Genomic DNA, 26,962 nt, shown 5'->3' on the forward strand with positions numbered 1-26,962 from the left:
TCGCAAGCTGTCCTCGATCGGGACTAGCGCAGGGTTTCCCCAGTCTCCTCAGCCATCCGGGGGAACTTCCCGCCTCAGCTCTGTCTGATACTGAGACAAGAGCGCGCTCATAGCTGCCTAGTCATAGCCCCGCCAGTCCAGTCCGTCATGATCATTGCCAATGCTCTAACGTGGGTTATAAGTACTTGTGAAACTATCTCAGCTCCCCATGGCTGATTCCTCCTCCTGTCACTCAACTCTCTCGTCTTGACATCATGCTATCACCACCAATTCTCCTATTAGGCGCCCTATGCCTGGCATTTCTGATTCTGCAGAGCATCCGTCGACGTCTCCAGCGGCGTATATACGCCAAGAAATGGGGTTGTCAGCCTCCTCCTGTGGCGCAGACAGGTATCTATGGCATCAGGACGTTCCTCGACCTCAACAAGGCAATGAATGAAACCCGCCTGGTAGAATACATTTCCGACCGGTATGATGAACACGGATATACCTTCGAACAATCTGTGTTTGGAGACTCGGCAGTTTCGACTGCTGAGCCAGAGAATCTGAAGGCTCTGTTGGCTACCCAGTTCAATGACTTTTGCCTGGGAACCAGGCGTCGCGAGTTCTACCCGACGCTTGGGGATGGCATTTTTACACTTGATGGTGCGGGATGGGCTCACAGCCGTGCTATGTTGAAACCCCAGTTCCAGCGTGATCAGGTAAATAGACCATTCTCCCTCTGCAATATCATTCACAGTGTTGATTTGGTCAGGTTGCCGATCTAAACCTCATCGATGGCCATGTCTCTCAAATGATCGATCTCATCCCCAAGGACGGCTCTGTCTTCGATATTCAGGATCTTTTCTTCCTCATGACCGTCGACTCGGCTACCCATTTCCTCTTTGGTGAGTCAGTCGGCGCAATGGAGGGTGGCAGTGTGCTCGAAAAGTCATCCGTTGGAAATGCGCAGGGCTTCGCCGATGCATTCAACACGGCGCTTGAGTACCTCAATAAACGATCAATGGCTTTAATCTTCTATTGGACTATCAACCCGAAGGAGTATCGCGATGCAAACCGGCGCGTCCACGAGGTTGTCGATTACTATGTCCACCAAGCTATCGAGGCCAAGAGGCATCCCGAAAAGAAGGAGCCTGGCCGATACATCTTTGCCGAGGCACTTGCTCAAGACAATGACGACCCTAAGCTGCTACGTGACAACATGCTTAATATACTTTTAGCAGGTCGTGACACTACAGCCAGTCTCCTTAGTTCCGCATTCTTCCTCCTGGCACGCCACCCCGCAGTTTGGGATAAACTCCGCGGAATCATTATCGAAGAATTCGGAGACGCCCAAAATCCAAAGGTAGAAATCACTCATGCCAGACTTAAGGATATCCCGTACCTGCGCCATTTCTTAAATGAAGGTAAGCAGCACGCTCAGCCGCAGTTCCAACGATATCAACCAACTAACAAAATGATTAAGTCCTTCGCCTCATTCCACCTGTCCCCCTCAACTACCGCGTCGCCGTCAAAGACACTACTCTCCCCGTAGGGGGTGGTCCTGACGGGAAATCCCCCGTCTTCGTTGCGAAGGGAGAGCCAGTCCTCTACAGTGTCTATACCATGCACCGCCGCAAGGACATTTACGGGCCAGACGCCGACTCCTTCCGACCTGAGCGCTGGGAAGAGAACTCAAAGCGAGGCTGGTCGTTCCTCCCCTTCAACGGCGGTCCTCGTATTTGTCTTGGCCGTGAGTTCTCCCTCCCTCACTTGTTTACAAGAATATGCAGTTCTAACAATTGACTAGAACAATACGCGCTCACAGAAGCAAGCTTCGCGATGGTGAAGCTACTGCAGCGCTTTCAGAAAATCGAGAATGGTGCGCCAGAGATTGAGCAACCGATCATCAAAGCGAATCTCACCGTGTCCCATGGTCAGGGCGTCAAGGTTCGACTGCATTAATAGCCATCTCTGCTTTTTAACGACCGGAATGACCTTATGGTTCTATTTTTTGTATATTCTACGGCAATACACTTCTCTCTTTTAAAACTTGCGAATAAGTATTTTATATTGGTTATGGGTGCACTCTCCTTTATAGTAATGACAGTAGACGCCTTCCCGCGATAACAAATATCATGTATAGTTCTATATATTCCTATCAATCATCACATCCAAGTCACGCAAATAACCTCTCTCTCTTCATAAACAAAGAACCCATAACACCCACCACTCCCGCAACAAGCGGAATGATAAAAGCGCGCCGAATCGCCTCGGTGATGGCCAAAATCGCAGCCTCACGTAGCTCTCCATCCAACGACTCGAACAGGGCGCCCTGGGCACCGGAGACCGCGTTACGGATTTCCGTCTGACTGTAAATGTGGCCATGTCCCTGGCCAACTAGCACGCCGTTTAAATTGCGTACCGCGGTTGACTGGAACACCTGGCTTGCGACAACGAGACAGATCACGGTAGCGCCTATCTGGGCGATGTTTTGCAGGTTGATTGCGCTGAGAATGTCCGAGGGGGCTACTTTGAGGCTGCTGACGGAATACCCGAGTTGCATTGTGAGACCGGTGCCGACGGCCATTAGGATGCTGAAGCCATATACCTGTGCAGGTTGGGTTGACGGTGAGAGGTAGACGAAGAAGAGCGTGGAGGCAATTGTCAAAAGAATACCGGAGATTAGGCAGAAGGGCATGTAGTATTTGGCTTTGGGCAATACCCAGCCGGTTGCGAGGTTGAATGTTATGGTTACCAGGAGATAGGGGAGGAGCCGGACAGCTGCGATGAGTGAGGTGTCATTCTGGGCGAATTGGAAATGGACCGGTATATAGAAGGTTGTGAAGAACATGGCGGTGTTTGCACATGTTGTCGTGATGTAAAGTAGTATTTGGGTCCGGGATTTGAGGAGGTGACCTGGGAAAGATCTTGTCTGGGCTGTGGTCATGATGCAACAGTATTGTTGGGCCGCGTAAGACATAAAGAGGACAGCAAAGACGACAATCAATGCGACTGTCCTGCCTTCATTCCAAGCCCAGATTCCCCCGGCTGATATGAAAGCCATTGCGAAAGAAACCCACATCCCTCCACTAAGTGCGAAGCCCACATAGTCCAATCGTATTAGTCTTTCACGTAACGTCTTTCCTGGGGCTGGGTGAAGCGAGGGTAGGAAGAGCAGGTATATTGGTGCTGTAATGGCGCCTATGACAAGATTGATATAAAATCCCCATCTCCAAGTTGCCGACGAGTCAGAGAAGCTACCACCAACAACAGGGCCAAGGATTGCGCCCAGACCCCAGACGAATCCAGTGCCAGCCAGGTATGCGCCGCGTTCTTGCCTCTCGGTCATGGCTGAGAGGATATTGAGACCTCCAAGGTAGATACCAGTTCCTCCGACACCAGCGAAGACGCGGCCAGCAATAAGCGCATTCATGGTGGGTGCTGCGCCGCAAACTGCGGATCCTGCCTGGAATAAAACAATTCCTGCTATGTACAGCCATTTCATGTTGAACGCCGTGTAAAGGTAGCCGTAGGGAAGGATGACCGCAACCGATCCGAGTGGAAAACCGGCACCGATCCAAGCCAGCTGAGAGACATCGGAAGGGAAGGTCTTGAGAACAGCTCCCTGAACGTCGGCTGCAATTGTTGTATCGAGGCCATACATTAGGGAAGATAGATATAAAGCAGCGCACACCAGAAACCAGCGCATTCCAATAACTTTGCGGGACTCATCATCGGTCTTTTCGATCTGTGATTGTTGAATGTTTTGCTCTGCTTCCATTTCGATGTGCTGGCCAGCCAGGGAATTTCCCGTTTGAGGCTCTAATGTAACGTCCATGGTGTCTTTTGATATAGGGTAGATGTCAGTTCATGGCCGTGTCTCCCTCGCTGATGGTTAAATAGTTGCAGGTCGTCGGCATCCACTTATCATAACACCACATTATGTCCGATATTACCGTCTGCCAGTTGTGATAATTATTCATAAGAGTAGTTATGACCCTAAGCAGCGGAGATTAGCTGAATAGATCTAGCTCCTAGCTTCCCAGTCGAATGTGCTCACGCCATCAACCGATACACTATTGCGTACTCTACCCACTGTCACCTTGCGGTGTACAGACCTGAGGGCCTCCCCTATCGCAGCAGAATCAGAGGACTCATATCAAATTGACGGAATTAGGACTTTGAATTTTAACCCCGTCGAATTCGTGATGGCTGTATCGTTTCCCCCGATGTTGGACGGCCGAGGATTTTCGGCCGAACGAGCAATGACCCGCTCCATGGCCATTCAGGACCAATTCTCATGCGTTGATTCGGAAATGAGGTAGGTATATTCTTAGCGGACATTTACCGAAGCTAAACCAAGTCGAATATGGTGATCCAGGTTCATCTTATCGGTATTAACGGTGGCTTGTATACTGAATATGTATGGTGGGGTTCTAGCAGGCAGAAATAAGAAATCAACGGCACCCACATGCAACAGATGCACCACCTAGATCTGAATAATAGAGTATAACAGAGAATTTTGCTGGCCTACATTGTAGGATAGAAAAGGTTAAAAGTCAAAGCGAGTCCAACATGCTGCTATGCGCAAAATCATCACGTGCAGCTTAAAGCGCTGTTTGGAGACGATGAGCTTACGCCCTCATCTTTCTCATTTCACCCGGTTTTTATCAAAAGTACGCATCAAGGAACCCACGCCAAATTAGATCTGTTTATTTCCTGTGCGGCAAGTTCCATATACCAATAGAAAGCTAGCCGATATCGATCCTACCCATGCAGCAGGGCCGAAAGCGCCGGGTCACGACATGTGTTCCTTGCCACACGCGTAAACAAAAAGTGGGTGACTATGGGTCCTGATCTGTGAGACTCGACACTAATTCTCAAAAGTGTAACCGCCAATACCCTTGTCATCACTGTACTCGGCGCCGGCGGCCCGAGGAGTGCGTCTACAAGCCTGCACCGCTGGACCGACTCTTACGTGCTAGGGTAGGAGACGAGACACGGAATCAAACCTCAGATCATGCTCAATCCATCAAACATCTGGCCGATGTCTCGAAGATAGACCAATCTCCAATGATTCCATATGGGGGCGGTCCACGCCACCAGCACGCGGCGCTTGCCAAATCGTTCGGCTATTTTGAGGATAGCAGCTCAAACACGATGGCACTGCTGAAGAATGTACTTCCAAAAATCAACCTCAAGTATAATACATGTGCCCTAGGCTGATCAGCTTTTAGTGGGATTTGCATGACGAAGATGGTGCGGATAACGGCGCACCTCCGGACATGGCCCAGAAGATTATGTATGACCTTGAACGCATGCCGCGTCGTGATATACTCGACTTTTTGATTCAGTATTTTGTCTCTGAATTAAATTGGTAAGTTATCCTGGGCCAGCAAACTCAGTTAGAAGGGCTTGTTAACAGTAAACCCCTAGGATGAAACAACTTGTCCATGCACCCAGCTTCTTGATACACTATCAGCAATGGTGGGCCAACCATAGAGAATTGACTGTCGGCAACGTCGAGTTTGCTGTTCTCATCCTCCGAATATGTTCATATGCTACGCAATTTCTCCCATCGCCAACGTACCCCAACGATAATATCAGTGAGCTACCAATTGGTCAAGTTCACAACACGTGCGTTGAGATTGGGAATAGTCTCAGTGAAACATGTCTCGCTCTCGACTGGAAGGGTGGCCTGGTCCGTGTTCAACACATCTTATTCGCAGCGCTAAACTCCTCCTGCGAAGGACGAACGGATATGTTTTGGGAGGGTATTGCCTCTGCCTCTCGCGCAGCTCAGAAGGCTGGCGTACACACTGCCGCCGCTGAGCCTGGAAGTGGGCAAGAGTTCGACCGAGAAATGCAACGAAGAACATTCTGTAACCTTTATCTTTTAGATAGGTATGTTTGTTGTGTCTCATTATTTGGAATATCATTGATCTGATCTATACAATGCACAGCCATTTGTCCAGGCAACTTGACAGGGTCCCCTTCCTACCGGACGATCTTGTAGCAGATATGCTGCCCCGATTACTCCTCGTCCCCGAAACAAGCATGGCCGACATGGACAGCGACACCACGGCTCCAGAGCTATTCACTGAACGCTTAATGCAAGTTCAACTAGGCAGATTCTGGCGAAAGCACCCTAAAAAGAAAACTATCCCCTACGACCCAACCGAAGCTGAACAACGATACGAGCAATTCTGTACCGAATACCTGCCGACGCTCCATCCAGCCCTGAGCTTAAGCCCAAATAAAAAATGGGACACTCGGATCCCAAAACTTTCCATGCAACGCCAACTCCTTCACATCACCTTATTCGATTCCATAGCCTGGAACTTCCGCCCTCTCCTTCTTCTCAATGAAAGCCAAATCACACAGTTGCCACCCTACAAACAAGTCCTGCTCCAGTCTCAGAAGCAAAGGCTCGCACAAGCTGCCATTGAAGAACTGGCGGCCGTCTCAAATCTCCATTCCATGTTCGGCGGCGGCAATACCCGCTTCGCTGCTATCATATTCAACTCCTTCGAAGCCTCTGTATTGTTATTGACTCTCATTTCACAGCCGGATTTCCCGTTCGACCAGACTGGAGAAAGTCATGACATTCTCGGCCGGCAAGTGACGATACTAACTCGCAATAAAGCAATGCAAGCGGTAGAGAAAGCCCTAAATCGCCTGCAGTTGCTCTCTGGAGTAAGCGATATGGCAGCCGCTGGTGCGCGCGTCGTGTCCCAACTTTTCACCAAAGCAAGCAGACTCTCTGGGTCTGCGGCGCCTGCAATGATCCCTAGTCTATCGAATACAAGCGAATTATTTCCGGGCTCGTTTTCGGACTTGCTAGAGCTTGGGACTGTGGTCCGCCATGATGGGGATTGGGGGGCTGAACGAAGTTTGGATCCGAATTTTGTGACTGGGTTGTTTTAGCTGGTGTCCCGGGGACGAGTACAGGTGCTGATCTTGGAGAGTTCCAATAGATGTGGACACTTCAATAGTGTATAAATATTGTAATCAATATTGAGGGGTTGGGTGTCTTGAAAGGGCCTTTAAGCAATAACCATAATCCTGATATGATACTTGTGAGAAGTAGAAATTACTGCTGCCAATTGTCACTGCAGGAGCGGATGTCCACCAGGTGCGTTAAATCTTAATTTCGCCTATCAAATAAACAAAATCACATGTCCCAAGCTTCTCAAACACGCAGCGATATCCCAGGTATCAGGATCAATATGTGCCCGCTTACGCCACACATTTTCCATGATACATAACGCACCCTGCATCGTCCCGAGCATCCCAAGTGGCCCCATCGAGTTGACTAACTCTCGGAATGCAGATTCCTGCTCTTCAGCCGCCAGACAGCCCGCAACGCAAAATGGCCAGGCTAGTGCTCGCAATACACCAGGTGAAAGTTCTTTTAAGAGGTTGACCGTCTGAGAGACGTCCTCGCATATCTCTGGGGCGGCAGTTTGCCAACCCGAGATGACGGTGTGAAGATAGATGCGGGCAGCGTGGGCCCAGATGCGGGTTACGGTGTTGGTTGTACTTGAGGTACAGGACCCGTTGAAGGGAAACATGTCTGGTGGTCTGTGAGGTGGATACTGCGTTTCAGGGACATGATCGAGCTGTGAGAGGCCGGTCTGCAGTTCCTGTTCGATTAAAGAGCCACGCTCCACCAGCTGCGTCATGTTTAAACTTCGGTGCCTCTTCATATCTTTCTTCCAGGTGTCTAGGACTACAATGTCACTGACTAAGCGAAGTACCCAGTTCTGGCATCCAATAAAATCTTCTAGCTGTAGGGGAGCTTTCCCGTGAGCCGGATCGTTTGTTAACAAATCATGATTATATTTTTGTAATTTGGGGGATTGTTCGAGCGCTGTGCTAGAAATGATGTCGGCGATTAGCAGGATCGCAGAGAAAAACCTGAAAGCAGCTTGATCGGCGGTCCAGAACCCATTCCAGTTATCGGCGTTTGTTGGTAGGGGCGAGAGCTGGCTCATAATATTAAAAAGAGAGGATATCGATCCCGGGGATGCTATAATCTGTTCAAACAGAATTATAGCAGCGCCAAGGTGCATCTTCCAATTCTCCGTGCTTGCGACAACGCCATCATAGATCAATAGCTGTACGATGCTTTCCAAAAGGTAGACGCTCTCAAGAATATTGGAGTGAACGCCTTGGTTGATGATATGAAGATCGCGCTGCACCATCTTCACAGCCAGATCTAGCTGTTTGCTCTGCTCTCCGAGCGCTATGTTTGTGCACCGTTCGTATCCTGATCCTGAACTTATCGGTACCTCGGTGAAGAAGTACGAGGTGAGGCTGATGACTGTGTGGTAGAGCGCTCTGATCTTCATGGGTAACACCAAGAGCCATCCTCGTCCACCTTCGAATAAAGTGGGCGTATAAAGTGGAAATAGAACAGGGAAAGTGTAGTCCAGGAACACCATAATGAAGCTCAGTTCCAGTTCGTTAGACAGGCGGTGCGAGTCTGGGACATCCAGATGCTCTGGCAAAACCCGTGTAAAGCCAAGTGCAGATTCAGAATCTGGGCGCGTCTCATTAGCACAGTTTGGAGGACTGTGTCTCCATGGTTGCTCTTCATTTGGTGCGCGGCCATTTGTTTGCTGCGTCGATGGCGAGCTGATATCCAGTGCCTGCTTTGGGGTTTGGAGTTCTTCTTCATCCTCTAGATCCCGCGCAAAACGTTGTACCAACCTCTTCGACCGCCGCCGAGAAGCTCTTTTTTTGACCTCGGCCTTAAGTTGTTGTGCCATCTGGCGTTGTTTCGCGCCATTGTCCATCCATTCCGGTTTATCTGCGCCAGAATAGCAAGTAATCTCCAATGCCGAGCAAATCCCACAGACTGGACGGGCCAGATCGCATCTCTTGCGACGCAGCCGGCAAGTCCAACATCCAACGTTGTTCTTTTTGCTGTTGGTCATGTCATTGTCCTCCATGGTATGTGAGGAATTGGACCGTTTGAATCGCATCACAATGTCCGCAAATGCTGGCGCACGTGATTGGCTGATGGCGGAATTTACAACCTCAGGCAACGACACTGACTGTGACGTCGAGCTCAAGCGCTTCTTTTATTTCCATTAACACTCACCTAGACAAGTGATTCTGTTTTTCTGTGTCCGATTAGATTCTTATCGATCGTGGTATTACCAATGATTCCCGGCCTTATCTAATTAGCATCATCCTTCAGAGTGACGCTCTCGACCACCGCGCGCAGATGAGACCGCGCGGGTTTGATAGCGCGCGGCCCCGCTCTCTTAGAACTATATCAGCAGCGATTCCCAACAACATTATTCACAGAACACATCCTTTTACTTCCTTCTCCTTAATTTTACTTTAGACCCAGCTATGGGGGGCACCAAAATCCTTGTTCTCGGTGGCACCGGCCCCTCAGGCATCTGTCTGCTGCGAGAGCTTGTATATCGAAAGCACGAGACCATAGTCTACGCCCGGAACCCTTCCAAGATTCCTGAAGACTTAGCATCAGATGAGTTACTTGAAGTCCGTCTTAACTATCTCAAGTATCTTAAACTCTTTGCTGATCGCAGGGTCACTATTGCTAGGTTATCCAGGGCGAGATGGACGATCTTGACTCCCTCTCCGTGGCCATGGCTAAATGCCGAGTCGTCATCTCCCTGTTGGGACCCGGAATAGCCGATAGAAACGGTAGTCGCAGCCTATTTGGGGACATCTACAAATCAACTGTGTTTCCCCTGATGCGCGAACATGGAGTTGACCGCATCTTTGCGAGTGGCACACCATCTATTTCTCGGCCAGAGGACCGTTGGACGCTTTTCACACTCACTGTCGTCCCTCTTGTCCGCACGTTTGCGAACTTCGCTTATCATAATATGCTGAACATTGCAGATGCCTTTGAGAATCATGCCGATGGTCTCAAGTGGACTGTCTATCGGATTTCAGCGATTCCCGGAAATCATGACCGAGAGAGCTGGCGAAGGGACAGAGAGGATGGAGAGACATTTGTTGGCTGGGTAGGAGAAGATGGCTGGACCATGTCCCAGAGGAGAGGGGCCCTTGCGCGCTGGCTTGTGGATGCTGCAGAGGACGGGGCTGAAGAGTGGGTGGGCAAGATGCCAGCCGTGTGCAAGAAGGGATAATATTGTTTGTTCATGCCTGTGCTCTTTCGAGAAGATAATTTTCAGATATATGTGCCTCTATATCAGTCCTAATAGAATCTGTACTGTCTTGAATGAATGAATCTGAATCCGTCAAATACACCGTATACTCTTCACACCAGCCACATATACTGTGGCTGATGGGTGTGGCGTGGCTCCACAGTAGTTCACCAACGCCCGCGGCCCAACACCATCATTCACCGTCAACTCTCTCTCATCGAACCCTCTTGCGGATCCTAAAGCGGAGCAGTTGAACAGATATCACCTGATGAAACTTACAGTGAGCTGGTGTTAATTTAAATTTATCATCACGTTATAATTCCGCACTTCGATCGCTATTATAAACTTCCATCTCACACCAGGTGGAAAATGACCACTGGCCAAAAAGTAGCTGTCGTGGTACCAAAAATGGAACAATCTCCATTGATCAAAACCAGCGAAATCAAAAACATCAAAGCAACTACAATGAACGATTCCAATTCCACATCCGCCCCGACTGCGGTCGCAGAGGATGATGCCGAACCTGTCATCGACCCTGATCTTTTGCAGTCCGAGTTGGAGCTTGTGTCGTCCCTCGCCAAGCTTCAGAAAATGGAAGAAACGGTATGCTTTTTACTTTCTCAAACCAATATGCTTCGTCTTGTTGGGACCTACAAGCTCATCAGCGAAACAGATTCATCAACTTCGGACGCTGATTCCGGAACGGCTTCTCGAGCCGCTGGCGCCAGTTGTCAACTCCCAGCCTGCTTCAACCTCGCCCCAGAAGCTCTTCGAGCAGCTGGCACAGGCGGCGCGTGCTAGCGTTAATGAAGTTCGAGACTTCCAGGGCGTGTGGCGTGGAAAAGAGATGAAGGCCGTTTGGGAGCGTGTCGACACTCTAATCTCCGAAAACGCCGGTCAGCTCCTGCAGTCTAATGGCATGTGGGACGAGGACTATGATGTGCTGCTCGAAGATATTACGAAGCAAGACACCATTAGGAAAGAGCGACAGCAAAAGGCCAAGGAGGACCATGAACGCTCACAATTACAATCAGCAGAAGGAGGCTGGAAAGCGCTCGTCGATAACTTCGCGCAGCGGAATATTCCAGGGGTCCGCATTCTCCCCGGCAAGAATGACTCATTTTCTGTCGTACTCGCAAAGATCGGGCTGGCCTTCAAGGTCCATGCTCACCATACAGACCAGGATGGGGTTCCCAACTTTAATGTCTCTAGCAATTCATCCGCAGAGCCTCCCTCAAAGCTCGAAGTTGCAATTTTGGATTGTCTTAATTCTCGTTCAAGAAAATGGGATCTTACATACCTTTTGGTAAGTCCACTACGCCTTTTTGGCCTCCATAAGTACTCATAAGTCGCCAGGAAATGATCTTGTCTTATTCAAACATTCAAACGACCTGTACTAAATGCGGACAATTACAAGACAAAGCAGCTAACCTCCCGACACTCCGATACCCAAAATCTACTGAATCACAAACAGAACCTCAGACGCCAACATTTGAGGCCTATCACGCGACGTGTGTCTGATCTGAAACTAAAGGGGAAAAGGTTCTAGTACCGAAATCTCCGACACCGACCCCCATAAACCCCATCATGTTGATGCGCCGCCGGGTACGGGCGGCCATACCGATCCCAGTAACATAGAGGAATCGTATGCCGCCGCTCATCGCAATACTCCACCCTCGACCAAGTTCCCTCATCCGGAACCTGATATCTCCTCGTGCGAAAGTCGTACCTCTCCTCCAGATCACGTCTCGCCCCAAACAGAAGGTTGTCCCTCTTCTCCCGCTTGCGAACGTAATAGCAATCCGGACAATGCGGCTTCGTGCAGCACTTGACATGATCGTTGTCCCACAACGACCACCCAGTTCTGGATCTCCGCTCCCAATCCCGCCCGCCCCAGAGGTTTCCTCCCCTGTGCAAAGTATGTCCATGGTCATGGTGGCTAGCACGGGGGCGGATTCTTCCAACATATATATCCGGTCCCTTTCCCGTCATCACGTCGGTAAAGCGCTGCCAGGGGGACCATCGGCTGGGGTTCCCTGGTCTCGGGTCTTTTGGCCAGATATAGCCAATGTCAGAACTCATCTTCTTTCTTTGTTTCGGCTCGGGTGAAAAGGGCCGCGAGTGTAGAGGACGTGGAGGAAGTGGAGGTCTGATATTGTCGACTCTATCAAGGCCAGGGCCCATTTTCTCATTTCGCTTCAGTTGTTCGGTTTGGTTTGTTGAACGGGGCTCGGATGGAAAGGACCGTGGGCTTGGGGATTGACGTGGGCGTTCAATGCTGTCGGCTTTTTCAACGCGGAGGGACTGGGCGTCAGTGCCTTTGGGGTCTGTGCTGATGTGTATTCTGACGCTGCCAGCTCTGTCAATGCGGACTCCGGGGTTATCGCTGCCGATGGCGTTTCTGGGGCCGAAGGACGGGCTGCCCATGCCTTGACGAAACTCTCCCCCGCCCATGTTAACTCCGTCAACGCAGATGTTGGGGTTATCGTTGTCGATGTCGATGCCAGCCGCTTGTTCACCGGGCTTTCCAATGTTGGCCCTGAGCCGTCGATGTGGTAGTTGATGCTGCCGGTATGGGCGTGTTCAGCGTCAGTGCACCAACTGGGGAGGTTGATATGTCCTAGTATGGAGCAGTGGAAGCGGAAGCGAAAGTCCAAAAGGAGGCTAGCTGGGACAGGGACGTGTATTTTGATGTGAACAAGGCTGGCTACTGGCGATGAGAGGTATGATGGAAATTTAGTATCGGGCAAGTACGAGCCAAACCGGCGTACGAAGTAAAAGAACCGCGTGGTATAATTGATTGCGATGAGTAGAGGGGGGAGATAGAGTATGTCAATTCAGACGAAGACAGTTAGAGAGCAAAAACAGGAATATAAGACGAATAAATTCAGATCCTTATACCATCTAAGTCGCAGCGAGCTCTTTATCTCAACCTCGCTAATCGGTAGCATCTAATTTCCTGTCAATGCCTACAATCGCTAATTCATTGTCTATGCAAACACACCAACAGCAAAAAAAGGCGGGAGGAGTTCGTGCAGTTGAATAGACAAGTGGATGCAATTTAGGTTAAGCATTTACCTTGTACATAACCCTCCAGACTTACCTTTCACAGTAGTGCTCTGGACTATGTGAACCATGTAGGGCTTGGTCTAGAAGATTCTCCCGCACTGGTGGGACAATTTACAGATATCAGGATAGAGCTTGCTTGAATATCCTGTTATTGTTGTGGTGCGGCTTCTAGCAGTTGACATCTGTAGGTGTATCCGCTTTCGTGCAGGAGCACAACTCCTGCAGCTCTTTGTCTTTTCAGTCGTTAGATGAGAGGTGAAGATTTACTGATGTATTCCTGTCTGGTAATCATTACTGTGCGTGTTTTTGGACTTGGTCTTGGATAGGCACTACATACTAGTCACCATCGCTAAAAAGCAAAGGATAAACACGTCCGCAAGAAATAGAAAATACCAAGTATCGAAGCGAAAGAGATACAAGCATGCCATATACCCCAATTATTTTCATCAAAGAGCAACTATAGTAATAATATAAGTAAAGCAGGCAAAATACATGAAAACGCCATCCCACCCAACTTGTCAGGCCAATCGCTATTATCGTGACGAAATGAAAACCGCTCAGCTGTATGCAACATTCTCAGAATGCATAATATGTAAATGTAAATATTCGTGTGCCAAGTCTGGCGATATTCAGGTAGAGAATATGCCGAAACTGCCGGCAAACCAGGTGAAAGATAGGAATGTGATCAAGCCCATTCCTACAGCCATTTTCAGGCCGAGAAGACCCGTGGAGGACATAGCACCACTGCATGTCGCACAGACAAATTCTGAAATAAGTCAGCACTGGGGTAGGATAACAGAGATGGGGATAAACATACCGGATAAGGGGGTGTAAGGCTGCGGCTCGTACATCCCGAACATATAGGTCCCTTTATCCAGTTCACCAGATCCAGCAGTGTCATCGATATCCTTGCTCTCATCGTACACAATCAAGGTGTAGGTCGCGGTGAGCAACGGAGCAGTGGCGTTGGCTTGGTATTTTCCAGTGTCCCATTTGACAGTCTGCGTCTCCTCAACGCTCATGTTGCTGGAGATGGTGTAGGTAGCACTGTTGAGACTGCAGGAAGCAACAACATTCACCGCGGAGGGAGTAATTGACAATGACGTATAATTCCAAACAAATGTGATTATCTCATCGATCTTGAAGTACGTCGTTGAGCTCGATGCCGGGGAGATCATGGAAATACCACCCGGAGGGAGGCGAGGATCAACAGATGTCGTTTTCTTAGAGTCACTGGTTGTCTTCGAATCCGACGAACTTTTGGTTGTAGTGGGAGAGTCCGTTTCTTCGCTGTCCTTATCAGAGGATTTTGTGGCAGTAGCCGTTTCCTCCGCTGAAGGGGAAGCGCCGGTAGTCGCGCTTTCGGCCGCAGTTTCGGTGTCTGAGTCTGCGTCTAAAGAATATCTATACGTTAGAATATTGACCCTGGGACCATATATAATGTGACTAACCATCTGCTCGAGGCAAAAGTTGGCCATTGCCTAAGAGCCCATCCAACTGCCACGCAGTCGACAGTACCGCTAACAACAGCACGCATGCAATCGGGAAAAGCGAGGTGAAGCGCATTTTGTATATGAGGCAGGTCAACCGTCAACTAGTTGGTTTCTCTCAATCGATGAACCGGGGTGTCCGGAGTTCCCTTGGTCTCAGTATATTTCAACCGAGCCTTGGTGTCCACAGCAACGAGTATTGATGATGAGATAGCGAGGAATAACAGATGGTGTTCGACGGGGCGTTGATATTTATCGACGGTCGAAGGCAGCGCTGCGGACAAGCGGTGGAGGGCAGAGAAGTAAAAATACCAGCGTGTTGTGTCGAGTGTGAAACAGACCAGTGATCTGATACCAATTGTTCTAGGTCTTCGGGGTCTCCAAAAGCGAGCGGAGTGGCTAGCGAAATGTAAACAAGCGAGTGACTAGACGATTCGTGCAAATTACTACCGTGTAATAGGATGAAGAGGACGCAGAAAGGCTCAGAAAGGAAGATGCGAGGGAGAACAACGATTCAACAGCAGTAAAGCGAGAGAAAAGGGCGTGGGAAGACGACGGCGAGAAAGAATCGAAACGACCAGGCCGGCAGATCAGGTGGCTTAACCCTTTTGGGCGTAGATGTGAGACATCGTCTATTTTTGGGCGATCTTTCCGCGCCTCAGGCATCTAGTCTCTCCTTCCACGCCGCGGACTCTGCGGATTGTTCCAGCTTCATTCCAGAATTATTTGTATTCTTCACTACGGATAGGTTTTGACTCATATACAGAACATCGCATAAGTAGTGGGTACTTGCCCATCGCCATGCACTCAAGCATTAACGGCCACAATTTAAATAACAAATCCATCGTCAGCGGTCCATACCACTAAGTATATACTATTGCCAATAATTGACGTCTAATATGCAAAATTATCCAGATCTTTCAGGTGCAACGATTGGACCACGCTATTGATTCCTAACATGAAGTTAAATTTTTTCAAAGTGGATTAACGTTTATGAAACCATGAAACCCAGTGGACCGTTAGACATCGTCTCAGGTCCAGACAGGCACGTCCGGTCCTGTATGGCAAGTCGGCAGCAGCAACCTGACTTCACCAACAGCCGCCTCTCGAAGTTTATGATTCATCAGTCCAGCCACACGCGTCATGAGCCTCTCGGGCCGGGCTGAATATGCGGAGAGGTGGCGATGAACCATAACATGGTTCACGCAGTGGGCTCGGTCAAAAGCTTCACTTCACTGCAGGAGCCGGGGTACCGGGGTTCGTAGTAGCGGTAGATGTAGAAAAGCTGGGGTGCATTGTGCCACCAATCGCACACTGGGAAATGTTAGCATTCACACTGCACCTAGCAAGGACCGTTTAGTTTATCTTACCCAACCAGCCACCAAAGCCCTTCTCTTGGGAGAATTGCAAGCCAGTACTGTTGATGGAGAAGCCATCTTGGCCAGCCCCCGCATTTATCTGGACGAATTGCCATGCTAAAACAGGTTAGGATCTCCCGTCAGAGCGTAAAAATCCGCGAGATAAAGAGGTACTCACCAGCGTAGTTAGTAACGCCCACGGGATTCATGCCCCATGGGAACGTAGTGTTGTAGTCGAACTGAAGCTTGGTGCCGTTCAGGAAACCAGTGCTAGCAGTCTCGACATCCGGTGTAAGGACGGCGTCATTGAGACCAGCTCCCGTGTGGTATCCGTAAACATAGAGATCGTTGTGGTCTGGGTTTTCAGATCCAGAGGTCTTGAGAAGGAATTTGTCGGGGTTCTGGCTGTCGCGGCGACCGACTTGGAATGGGCTGGCCGCGGCGGCGCCGATCAGTAGCGAGAGAGCGCTGATAAACTTCATCTTGAAAAAGAGAGTTCTTGAAATCCAAACAAAAAGACAGGACGTTGGGAATCAATAAGTATTGCCCAAAGAATGTGTTTGCTATGAGGAGGGAATCACGACGAGGGGATACAACAGCTTTATCAGGGCCCCAGGGGCAAGTGGCGAGACTTAAGGCATGCTCTGCATGGTTCGCACTTCAGGGAACCGCAGCACCGACTGGGAGAATAAACAAGGCCGAAATCTTAAATGCAGGAGGCATCCAGAGTTCGCATCCGACGTTCCAGTGGAAAGCCTATGTTTAGTGGAGTGGAGGGGCGAGGTGAGACATGGCCTGCACTTATCCTGGCATCCCACAACACAGCAAGTCAACAACAAGAAAGAGGACGATCGTTTTCCACTTCAAAGAACGGCGTCCTTTTCGCTGTCGACAGCCGGCCCGAGCTCGGACATTGTGAGTGGATCATGAGGAGAAACTGGAGCAGATGGAGGTAAGCTGAAGATCACAAGGTCCGCTGCTGCTCACGGATCGTTTGATAAAGATGAGCATAACAGTTTGTGGCCTGGCAGGATGGAATATTCCAAGCAGTTCTGTTCGGTATCCGTCGTCCAACTTCAAGGACGATCTTCTCACAAGCAAATGTTTGTTTTTGACATCTGATTTGTGACATGACCTCCAGAGATCTCGTCAGTGATCGGCAATCTAGCGCACAAAACTATAGACTCGGAGTGGTCCTTACAACTCTTCAAAATCTCAGTCTATCCGTCCAACAATTCCTCGATGGTCTAACGGTCTATGATTTCCGCTTGTCAATCCTCTTTGAGGAACAAGCGCGGGAGACCTGGGTTCGACTCCCAGTCGGGGAGTGCTTTTTTTTTTCCGTCTTTCGACCACGTCCTTACTCGTATAACGCCCGATACCCACGCTCATTCCAAACTACACTGCACCATGGTTCCGGAGCCGAACAAACATATGATGGGATTGACAGGACTATCGTGATCAAACTCCGCTGAGCTGAAACACAGTACGAAAGGATCAGGATGTCGCTTGACATCATGATCGTCACAGGTTAGACACGTTGAACGTCCAGTTCTATTCTAAAATATATATTTTACTCCGTGACATCTGCCCCTCGCGAAGCGCAATTAAAGGACATGGTGTCACTATTAGGTGTTTTGAAAAGATCCATAAAATACAACAATCCTAAATAGTATAACAATGCGAAGGTAGTGCCCCAAGTCCAGGTCGCAAACTCATCGCCCTCTGACATACTCCGGCTTGAGCGACCATTTCCCCCTCCCGTTCCGACCACCTTTGTTCAGAACGGCAATCTGTTTCAGCATCTCTTTAAATTCCGCCGATTTCTGCGGAGTGGTACAATAACGGTTGAAATGATCAATTAAATTTTGCGTGTAAACAGACCCGCCGTGGGATGTGATGAAATCCCGGATCATCGTAATGAAGTCCTTCCCAGTGGTGGCATTTGCTGGCGTAGGGCTATTGGTGCCGCTGCGAGACGGGTGTATACGCGACGAGAGGTGAGCCAATATGCTTGCAGATGATGGACCAGCCATAGCTCGCCTGGCTGTACTGCTCCGTCCGCCGAATGAGGGCCGCATGGGGGATTCGTCAGGTCTTCCCGCAACGCCGAATTGACCTGTCCACGTAGGCGTGCCGATGGGTACGGACTTGGCTGCTTCACTTGCACGACGTAGTTCCTCTGCAGCTTCGGCGGCCACTCTTTTCGCCTCTGCTTCGATTATCTTCGGGTCTGCTTTGACGACGCGTTTGCCGTTCACGATTTGATCGTGCTCGAGTGCTGAGTGGACGCCTGACCGAGCGAATATGCCTTCCATTATGCGCGACTCTGAATTCGTACCCGGTTCACCCTCGTCTGATTTCGCTTCCTGTTCGGGTGCTCCTTGGAATTGTTCTATTGAAGCCACGCCTGTCACCTTGCTAATATCTTGCTTCTCAGCCTGCACATCACGCTGGTGGTCATCCTGGCGCGTTTTCGGGGACCCATTGTCATTGTTTTCTTCGTAGGTGACTTCAGCCTCTTTGAAGATCTTACTGGTTTCGGTTGGACCTTGGTTTTCTTCGCCCAGAGCAAAGAGATCGTGTAAGTCACTGAGTTGGAAGGTTTGTCGCTGCTTGGGGTCCTTCAAGATCTTATTCGTAAGGAATTGTTTGAAAATCTGACGGTGGTATATTTTCTCCTCGATAGTCCCTGCCGTCATCAGTCGGTAGATAGTTACGTCGCGCTTCTGCCCAAGCCGCCATGCACGCTCTCGGGCTTGTACGTCGGTCGAAGGATTCCAGTCAGGATCATAGATAATGACTCGATCCGCACCAGTAAGATTAACACCCAACCCTCCTACCTTGGTCGTAAGTAGGAAGACATGTATATTCTGATCTTTGTTGAACTCGTCAACCATAGATTGTCGGTGTTGGATGAGAGTTGTGCCGTCCATACGACGATAATTGAAACCAGACAGTGACTTGACGAATTTCTCCAAAATATCCAACATAATTCGATGCTGTGCGAATAGAAGTGTCTTGTGGCCCGTGTCTTTCCATAACTCGAGAAGGGATCGAACTACTTGCATTTTCCCCGACTTCGTTGGGTTTCCATAGTTTGCCTTAGTGTACAGCAACTTATGACTCTGTAAATCCGGATGATTGCAGATCTTTCGAAGAATATCAACCCCATAGAGCACTTGTCTTCGGCCCCGTAAGATGGACTGCATCTCCTCCGAGCCCAAAAAGGCCATATATGCTTGCCTCTGCGGTTTTGTCAACCTGCAAAAGAGCACTTGTTCGCTCTTTTTGGGAAGATCGGCTGCCACGTCTATCTTGAACCGCTGTAAAAGGTATGGGCTGATCGCATCCTTGAGGGTTTCTGCACATTTTGCAGCGGTCTGCACCTGTAGGTTCGAAGCATTCGCATAGCCTCCCTGCCTAATCGGAAACTCGAACTGGTTTCGGAAATTTACCAGTGTGCCAAGGCGCATCGGGAAAATAAAATCGAACAATGACCATAGCTCCGTTAAGTTGTTCTGCATGGGTGTGCCCGAGAGAATAATCCGGTGTGGGGTCCGGAGCTCTTTGCAGTGCATAGTGATGGAGGTATTTGGATTGCGAATCTTGTGACCCTCGTCGAGGATAGCGCCGCCCCATTCAACTGGTATTAAGAGGGAGGCATAGCTTTGCAAGCCTGAGTAAGTGGTAACCAGCACATGTCCTTCTTCGACTACACGTTTGACGACCTTCCGAGCTGACTTGAAGCCGCTGCTCGAGCCACTCGACCCATAGGTTCCGGATATAAGTGCGTCCTCACGACTACTCTCATTCTTTATGTTGACCATTCCGCTGCCAGAAGTATGCAGGATGGAAACTCGAAATGGAGGCCACCAGCGATGGAATTCATTGACCCATTGCTTCATAACTGTGGCCGGGCAAACAACAACAATGGGCTTCGTTAACATTTTGCTGTAATGGAGACCAGCCAGAAATGCAATGGCTTGAATGGTCTTGCCTAGACCCATTTCATCCCCGATAATACCTCCTACCTGTTGCTGGTGCAACTCCCACATCCATTGGACTCCAGTCTTCTGGTAGTCAAATAGAAGTGGGTGGATATCGCCCGGTACACGGTAGTCATTGTCGAGATGCAGATCTGATTCAGAAGGATGGGGCATGAACCACTCTTCCTCTCCAGAGGCTTGAGCATCATCAGCCTCATCTATGTTGGTGTCTTGCTCCGTATCTGCTCCACGGGCCTTCCGAGCACGTCTCCGAGCAGCGCCTCTCCGAGTGACCCATTTCTGAAGCCGGGACTGATATATATTTTCGTTGCCGTCATCCAAGCCGCTGAAATCTTCCAAATCTTCTGTGCCTTTCGCTTTTTTTACAGGTGCGACTTTCTCCTCAGTCATGAAGTCATTGTCATCTTCTGAAGACGATTCCGGCTCTTCTTCGACGTAACTCACAGAATCGTCTTGATCTTCGGATACATGACCTTCGGAAAGTGTGCCCATATCCACATCCACACCTTCCGTCTTTACGGACGTCTTACTCAGTCGAGAATCCTTCTCTAATTTCCTCTTCTTTCCGGGCCGCTCAGAAACTGGTTCTTCAGCAACACTTGATTCACTCGCTTCGTCGAAACCGAAACCCGGGCGTACGAGATTCCGATGAGAAACGGCCGATTGTGCTTTTACCTGCTCCAAAGCTTCTAGCTCATCGCGCTCATCCTCGGCATCAATAAGCGTATCTTGTAGGCTAGCCAACGGGCCAGTGTTCGGACCGGCTCCCATTCGCGAAAACGGTGTGATCTTTCCGGTTCTTATAAGATAGTCTCTCCGTGACTCATTAGGCATTCTCCCCGTCCCAGTCGCCTCTGCGTGCGTCTCTTGCTCCTCGCGCCTGCCAATTATACGTTGTTGTATTTCCTTGAGATCAGTTGCAAGCGCGGCATTGCGGCCTTCCAGTTTGTCTATATCGTTCTGGAGGCGCACGCGCGCTGAGGTGCCGACTGGTTGTGAAAGACGTTGGTGTAATCGTAATATCTGCGACTCGAGTTTCCTGAGATGAACAGAATAAGTATATATTGCATATAATATGAATATGATAGCTGTACTCTTTTTCATGCTTCGTCTTTTCTAATCTCTTATTGTCCCGCTCATCAGCCTGCTCCATGAGCAGTCTGTCGGCCTGTACACGGTATCAGATATGCGCGCAGCATAATGAGGGAGAATAAGTATACCTGGCGAGTTATATCTCTTTCCAGAGTATCCTGGTCGCGGATATCCGCTTGAAGCTCTTTTAGCCGGCTCGCTTCATCTGTACCACCAGAGGCATCCAGATTTGACGCTGGCTCACCCACAGGTGGAGATGCGTCAGAAGTCTCCAGGGTATCATTCTGCGTCTTGTTCTCTGAAGAAGGTCCCTCGGGGGATCCATCTTGTTCGTTCTTTACATTCTGATCCATGCTTGAAAAGTATACCAATTAGGATCCAATTGATGCGGCATCCAGTAAGCAATATAGTTGATTGTTGGATGTATGATATTGAGCTACAGTCCGTCCTAGGCGGAGGACTTGGCAAGTAGGTTGATCCCCGTAGTGACGGTTTGATTTCCTCGGGGAAGACTGAATGAAAGAGACCGTGAATCACGAGGTAAACGCACCACAATCAACCGCAAGCAGCGAGTTTATGAGAGAGGCCAGCATGTTGGAAAAAGCACTATGGGCCTCGACCAGAGTTTTTGTTGCTGTCTCCCCTTGGATTATCGTCACTGCTAGGTACCATCGGCATAAGACCTGGCTGTCGCCTACTTATCGGCCACCGCCCCAGACCGCGGCAGAATATTAGTCATTCTCTCGACGCCAAGAACCGCCGCCCACGTCACAGTCGCTGAGTCGACTAGTATACTCGGAGGGAATTGCGCCCAGGAATGATTACGCACGATCAGTTGGAGGGCAGTTTTTACTGCCAAGGGCCACGAATTGTGCGAAGAGGTGACCAGGGCGATTTGAAAAGGGGAGTGAGCCGTGATATTTACTGTTGCATCTGCTGGACAGTCTGGAAATGTGGCTACCACACAGTGGCCACTGCCTGGCCAGACACTGTTTACCGTAGCGCCACCTCCAGCATTTACTTGGATTGGGAATTATGCCGTCCCTGCGATGAGAGATCACTTCAATACCCAAATAGCCCTCGCTCAGGCTTAGGGTTGATTATTGTCTAAAATAATTGCACACGGACATGCATTGGGTACCAATTTTCACGATTCAAGGGGCAGCTGAAAGTATACTTACCGGAAACGAGATCGTCCAAGAGGCTGGGGGACTGACTGGGTAGAGAGGGGCCAAGCGACGGACGAGCACACTCATGTTTAATCAAATTTATTAGTAGCTACATACGCAGCTTTCCTGCAGTTACAATATTAATTTCGTGGAAATTTCCTGTGTTGTTATTATTCTGATCCCTGGGCTGCCTCCTGCTTTCGCCTGAATAGCGTCGCGTCACCCACGCAATCACTCCATTTCAACCACTCTGTATACTCGGGTCGTGAGATCAGCAAGTGACAGAATCCGTTGGAAAAGAAGCCTATTGCAGCGAGTCCGGCCGTCGTGAGCTGGCAAAAGGAGCACCAGTAGTGCTGGGTGCACCGCTCCAACTGCAAGTGGGCAGCCTGAGGCCTCCAGATCCCAGCTCTACGCATCGTCGTCTCCGCCTCCACGCCCTCTCGTCTCCCTCTTCCCTCTTCCCCTCCTCCCTGCGACTTCATTCCGACTGCATTCCAGCCGTGCCGTTCTTCTGTGTGTGAGCGTCTGTTTGGGCTTCCCGTTCTCTCCGGGACTTCCAGCAGTCGATACTCTCCACTTCCACTCGAGCCCCCCAGCCCCTTGTGCAGTTGTGAGGCCTGAGGATCGTGCAATTGCGACCGCCCTTCTCGTGCTTGTGGCTCGGTGGCCGTCTCGCCCTGCTTTCAGATCGACGTTTTACGAAGATAATGAGGTACGGTGTAGTCTAGAAGTAACGTCAATTCCTTCGCTCGACCCTTCGATATTCGGGGTGTGTCAGAATTCACCCGTGCCCCCGTGTCCCACGCCGTCTCCGCCTGATTGCGCTGCATTCGTCTACCGCCCCGCTGCTATCTGACCCCCGATCGCAGTGCATGTGCGCTGTCGACTTTCCCAGGCGATCGTCCTAACTTCCGCTTAAACGTTCACGATTGCCTGCGCTCGCGGCAGAAAATAGGAGAGGATGGATTCTCAGTGGCAGTCATACAAAGACCCCTTGGTGGGTCGTCCTGCACACTTCAACAATAACGGGTTGACGCCGAATCCCAATGCCCAACATCTGCCTTCGAACTACGGCGGCCAGCAACCACCATCGCAGGCTCCCGCGGGTTACACCTACGAGCCTTTCCAAACCCCTGGGATTGCTGCCAAACCGCCCGCGGTCGCTTCCTCCAAACCAATGGCGATGGCGTCGTCTCCCGCAGCTACACCCCATACCCGCGATTATGTCAACGATGCGGATATCGCTATGGAAGACGCGGATCCGTATAACCGGACCAAATACCCAACGAGGCCTGCCCACCAGAGCCGACCTTCTTCGCAGTATTTTCCGACCGAAGGGTCTACTGCTGCTCGCAGGTACTCTCCAATGAACGTCCTGTCACCAGGCTTACCCTACAACTCAAGCCCGGGAAAGTCCAGCAATTCATACGCTTTTCCGCCCGCGACGCATCCGTCTGGACAGTCCCCAACAAGGGCGACCAACTATTCTTCGCCTCCCCAGCCATATCAGTCACCTCCTTGTAAGTATTTGTGTTTCGGGGAGACAACAACTGTTATTCAAAGTGCCTAACAATGAATTCGCAGCATCTGGATCGCGTCCTCCGAGATTACCCCCCTTACAATCCACCGATATGAGTCCCGATCACTTCTTCGGCCCGTCGTCGGGACCGCAACTCAGTTCGCCGTTTACACAAGATGCAAGGTCACCACGTTCAGGATCAGGGTCTGGTAGTATTCAACAGCCAGGCCGTGGCCCGATGCCGAAATTCCAAAAGTTCAAATCGGTACAGGAGCTGCAGCCTCGTATCCACGCACAACCTGCGTATAGACGTGCCAATCCCGAGGGTGGCTTCATCAGCGTGAGTACCGTGTCAACCGAACTAGTCATTATTGACCTTCTAACATTGGACAGCCTCTCCAAGCGTTGACAAACCATCTTCCGGCTACTTACCGGATATGCAACCCGGGCTTCCATTACGAGTCGTCGAGGAACCCACGCCGAGTTCTTACCAAACCCAGCAAAGGCGTCAAAAACGACGGGTATGATAACGAGGACAGCGATTATATTCTATATGTCAATGATATTTTAGGAAGCGAAGAAGCAGGGCATAAGTATGTTATATCCATAAATCACAATTGCGCTTTGTCTTCTCGTCATTTACCTAACGCGCTCTCCCAGGAATCGTTATCTCATCCTTGACGTCCTTGGTCAGGGAACCTTTGGACAAGTTGTCAAGTGCCAGAACTTGAAAACACAGGAGGTTGTTGCCGTTAAAGTCATAAAGAATAAGACTGCTTACTTCAATCAAAGTATGATGGAGGTTTCCGTCCTGGATCTGGTAAGTATGCATAATAAAGGGTCTATGGATTTTTGCTCACTCTTCGTCGCAATAGCTCAACAGCAGATACGACAAGAACGACGACCACCATCTTCTTCGGCTAAAAGATACCTTTATACATCGCCAGCATCTATGTTTGGCATTTGAGTTGCTCAGTGTCAACCTTTATGAATTGATAAAGCAGAATCAATTCCGAGGTTTAAGCACCACGCTTGTGCGCGTCTTTGCACAGCAACTGCTTAATGCGCTAAGCCTCTTGAACAAGGCACACTTGATCCACTGTGATCTTAAGCCGGAAAATATTTTGTTAAAGAAGTAAGTCCAATTTTTTCTTCTTCTTTATAACCACCATAAATAAATAAACTAACGATGTTTTCTACAGCCTCGAGAGCCCCATCATCAAAGTGATCGATTTCGGATCCGCCTGTGATGAACGGCAAACTGTTTATACGTACATTCAGTCTCGATTTTACCGCTCACCAGAGGTGCTTCTTGGTTTGCCGTATGTGACCCAAGACAATACGACCTTGGGGAGGAGTTTGGCTAATCTGTTTCAGGTACTCTTCTGCAATTGATATGTGGTCTTTGGGTTGTATCGTCGTCGAGCTATTTCTTGGTTTGCCCCTTTTCCCCGGATCGTCAGAATACAACCAAGTCTGTCGGATCGTCGAAATGCTAGGCTTACCCCCGACTTGGATGTTGGAAATGGGCAAGCAATCTGGTGAATTCTTTGAGAAGACCCAGGACGAGTTTGGACGAAAGACCTATCGTCTGAAGAGTCTGGAGCAATACTCACGTGAGCACAACACGAAAGAACAGCCCAGTAAGAAGTACTTCCAAGCGTCGACCTTAGAGGATATCATCCGAAGCTATCCAATGCCGAGGAAAAATATGAAACCAGCAGAGGTTGAGAGAGGTACGATCGTCAACTATCCACTTCGTTTGGCACGCAGCTAACAAATCTCTATAGAGGTCAATAACCGTGTTGCTTTCATTGACTTTGTCCGTGGTCTGCTATCGATCAACCCCCTCGAGCGCTGGTCGCCCCAACAAGCCAAGCTGCATCCCTTCATCACACAACAAAAGTTCACTGGGCCATTTGTACCACCCATGAATCTGAAATATGCTTCGCTGAACAAGACTGTTCCACCAGGTATCCAGCAGCAACAGCAAGCGGAAGCTGCGAGTAAACAAAGAGCAGCTCATGCTCAGTCAGCCGCACAGAGTGCGTATACAATGCACATGAACCAGTACCATCCTCCTGCGCATCCTCAGGCGCCGCCTATGTACACGGGGATGTATGCGGGCCACCAACAAGCTCCCCCGCCCTACCCAACACAGCCACCAGCATACGGCCACCAAATGAATCTTATGCCGGGTCAAATGCCACAGTCGCAGTATGGGCCCTCCCAAAGTCTCTATGCGCAAGCCACAACCAGAGCTGGCCGTCAACGGGCATCGACTATGGATCCCCAGGGAATCCCACCTACTATTCAACGAGTTGCAAGTCACCTCGACCCCAATGCACCTATTCGGTTACAGCCAAGTCCGGCATACTACCCTCCACCAGCAGATGGATACGTTGACCCTAACGCTGCAAACCAGAGACGGCGGGGCAGCCGCGTGGGTGGAACACGGAACCGAGACTTCATCCGCACTCTTGAAGACGGTGTCATGGGTGAAAATTTCATGGGGCAACAAAACCAATGGCATTAACTGTGCGCTGTCAGGTATGAGAAGAAGGTTGAGCAAGAGTCATATATTATGCATTTTCTCTTTCTGTCGGGCACGAGTATTCTCCGTATGCGTTAGTCACAGACGATGTGATCGCTGTGTCGCTCCAACTGTGCCCTGATTATGTGGCCATTTGGACTTTGCTCGATTCAACCGAGTTCCCTTGTTACCTGCCCTGGCTATAGGCTGTCCCACACTCGATGGCTTGCCAATCATTGCTGCATTTATGGTTGTGCCCATAGGAATCTCATACAAGAGAGATCCGGCCAGGTCGGGCCAACAAGACAGGCGGATGAAAGGACATGCTCCGTACATCTTCCGATCTCCGTGTCGATTGGTTGACTGTTTGCTCGCTGGGACTTGTATAGTTTCGAATCATTTTGGTGATTTATGAGACTCGTTATATTGCCGACTGTTTCGGCATAGAGGTACCCAGCCCAGGGCCAGTGTCGCCATCTGCCTCCTCCCAGACTTATGTACGCGTTGCCTTCGGCATAACCAGGCGTTATTGGGAATACTGCAGTTCATTCCCCTGTTTTGTTACATTTATCTTCCCTTTCTT

At 49.8% G+C, this 26,962-nt stretch overlaps 12 protein-coding genes and 1 non-coding gene across 13 annotated transcripts; 6 read left to right on the forward strand and 7 right to left on the reverse strand.

Annotated features, from left to right (window-relative positions):
* The first annotated feature begins 62 nt into the window (after positions 1–62).
* On the forward strand, positions 63–2,163 carry ASPVEDRAFT_46128 (cytochrome P450). The gene is made up of 4 exons (XM_040813481.1): positions 63–701; positions 755–1,406; positions 1,466–1,732; positions 1,790–2,163. Exons 1-4 carry the CDS (start codon positions 255–257, stop codon positions 1,942–1,944), a joined length of 1,521 nt encoding a protein of 506 aa, XP_040672539.1. The 5' UTR covers positions 63–254; the 3' UTR covers positions 1,945–2,163.
* On the reverse strand, positions 2,159–3,763 carry ASPVEDRAFT_56320 (uncharacterized protein; the record flags this gene model as incomplete). Its single annotated transcript, XM_040815191.1, has 1 exon — positions 2,159–3,763. The coding sequence occupies one exon, from the start codon at positions 3,761–3,763 to the stop codon at positions 2,159–2,161; it is 1,605 nt and encodes a 534-aa protein (XP_040672540.1).
* Positions 3,764–4,755: 992 nt separating this feature from the next.
* ASPVEDRAFT_140503 (fungal specific transcription factor domain-containing protein) lies at positions 4,756–6,909 on the forward strand (the record flags this gene model as incomplete). Its single annotated transcript, XM_040807661.1, has 5 exons — positions 4,756–4,818; positions 4,870–5,160; positions 5,220–5,359; positions 5,419–5,886; positions 5,946–6,909. 5 exons carry the CDS (start codon positions 4,756–4,758, stop codon positions 6,907–6,909), a joined length of 1,926 nt encoding a protein of 641 aa, XP_040672541.1.
* Positions 6,910–7,142: 233 nt separating this feature from the next.
* Positions 7,143–8,939, reverse strand: ASPVEDRAFT_88066 (Zn(II)2Cys6 transcription factor; the record flags this gene model as incomplete). The annotated part of the gene is made up of 1 exon (XM_040818231.1): positions 7,143–8,939. The coding sequence occupies one exon, from the start codon at positions 8,937–8,939 to the stop codon at positions 7,143–7,145; it is 1,797 nt and encodes a 598-aa protein (XP_040672542.1).
* Positions 8,940–9,348: 409 nt separating this feature from the next.
* Positions 9,349–11,657, forward strand: ASPVEDRAFT_56321 (RNA polymerase II mediator complex subunit MED27 domain-containing protein; the record flags this gene model as incomplete). The annotated part of the gene is made up of 5 exons (XM_040815192.1): positions 9,349–9,501; positions 9,564–10,015; positions 10,499–10,739; positions 10,810–11,442; positions 11,493–11,657. The coding sequence occupies 5 exons, from the start codon at positions 9,349–9,351 to the stop codon at positions 11,655–11,657; spliced, it is 1,644 nt and encodes a 547-aa protein (XP_040672543.1).
* ASPVEDRAFT_335867 (uncharacterized protein) lies at positions 11,583–13,039 on the reverse strand. Its single transcript, XM_040810754.1, has one exon. It carries the CDS (start codon positions 12,588–12,590, stop codon positions 11,682–11,684), a length of 909 nt encoding a protein of 302 aa, XP_040672544.1. The 5' UTR covers positions 12,591–13,039; the 3' UTR covers positions 11,583–11,681.
* Positions 13,040–13,834: 795 nt separating this feature from the next.
* On the reverse strand, positions 13,835–14,771 carry ASPVEDRAFT_140534 (uncharacterized protein; the record flags this gene model as incomplete). The annotated part of the gene is made up of 3 exons (XM_040807663.1): positions 13,835–13,971; positions 14,023–14,586; positions 14,657–14,771. The coding sequence occupies 3 exons, from the start codon at positions 14,769–14,771 to the stop codon at positions 13,835–13,837; spliced, it is 816 nt and encodes a 271-aa protein (XP_040672545.1).
* A 1,125-nt stretch (positions 14,772–15,896) lies between these two features.
* ASPVEDRAFT_140678 (uncharacterized protein) lies at positions 15,897–16,535 on the reverse strand (the record flags this gene model as incomplete). The annotated part of the gene is made up of 3 exons (XM_040807677.1): positions 15,897–16,009; positions 16,066–16,170; positions 16,232–16,535. The coding sequence occupies 3 exons, from the start codon at positions 16,533–16,535 to the stop codon at positions 15,897–15,899; spliced, it is 522 nt and encodes a 173-aa protein (XP_040672546.1).
* Positions 16,536–16,649: 114 nt separating this feature from the next.
* Positions 16,650–17,648, forward strand: ASPVEDRAFT_336096 (uncharacterized protein). Its single transcript, XM_040810756.1, has 3 exons — positions 16,650–17,005; positions 17,085–17,156; positions 17,222–17,648. Exons 1-3 carry the CDS (start codon positions 16,764–16,766, stop codon positions 17,526–17,528), a joined length of 621 nt encoding a protein of 206 aa, XP_040672547.1. The 5' UTR covers positions 16,650–16,763; the 3' UTR covers positions 17,529–17,648.
* ASPVEDRAFT_t130 lies at positions 17,290–17,381 on the forward strand. The gene has a single exon. It is a non-coding gene; the product is annotated as a tRNA-Asp (tRNA).
* A 120-nt stretch (positions 17,649–17,768) lies between the features above and the next one.
* ASPVEDRAFT_140381 (DNA-dependent ATPase RAD26) lies at positions 17,769–21,508 on the reverse strand (the record flags this gene model as incomplete). The annotated part of the gene is made up of 3 exons (XM_040807653.1): positions 17,769–21,102; positions 21,158–21,231; positions 21,284–21,508. 3 exons carry the CDS (start codon positions 21,506–21,508, stop codon positions 17,769–17,771), a joined length of 3,633 nt encoding a protein of 1,210 aa, XP_040672548.1.
* A 1,780-nt stretch (positions 21,509–23,288) lies between these two features.
* ASPVEDRAFT_33058 (putative protein kinase Yak1) lies at positions 23,289–26,382 on the forward strand (the record flags this gene model as incomplete). Its single annotated transcript, XM_040810683.1, has 8 exons — positions 23,289–23,847; positions 23,891–24,186; positions 24,240–24,439; positions 24,507–24,666; positions 24,722–24,981; positions 25,049–25,168; positions 25,224–25,582; positions 25,637–26,382. 8 exons carry the CDS (start codon positions 23,289–23,291, stop codon positions 26,380–26,382), a joined length of 2,700 nt encoding a protein of 899 aa, XP_040672549.1.
* Positions 26,383–26,430: 48 nt separating this feature from the next.
* Positions 26,431–26,810, reverse strand: ASPVEDRAFT_335913 (uncharacterized protein). The gene has a single exon (XM_040810755.1). The coding sequence runs from the start codon at positions 26,713–26,715 to the stop codon at positions 26,479–26,481; it is 237 nt and encodes a 78-aa protein (XP_040672550.1). The 5' UTR covers positions 26,716–26,810; the 3' UTR covers positions 26,431–26,478.
* Positions 26,811–26,962: the final 152 nt, after the last annotated feature.

Source organism: Aspergillus versicolor (genome assembly GCF_001890125.1).
Source record: "Aspergillus versicolor CBS 583.65 unplaced genomic scaffold ASPVEscaffold_11, whole genome shotgun sequence".
NCBI classification, from domain to species: Eukaryota; Fungi; Ascomycota; class Eurotiomycetes; order Eurotiales; family Aspergillaceae; genus Aspergillus; species Aspergillus versicolor.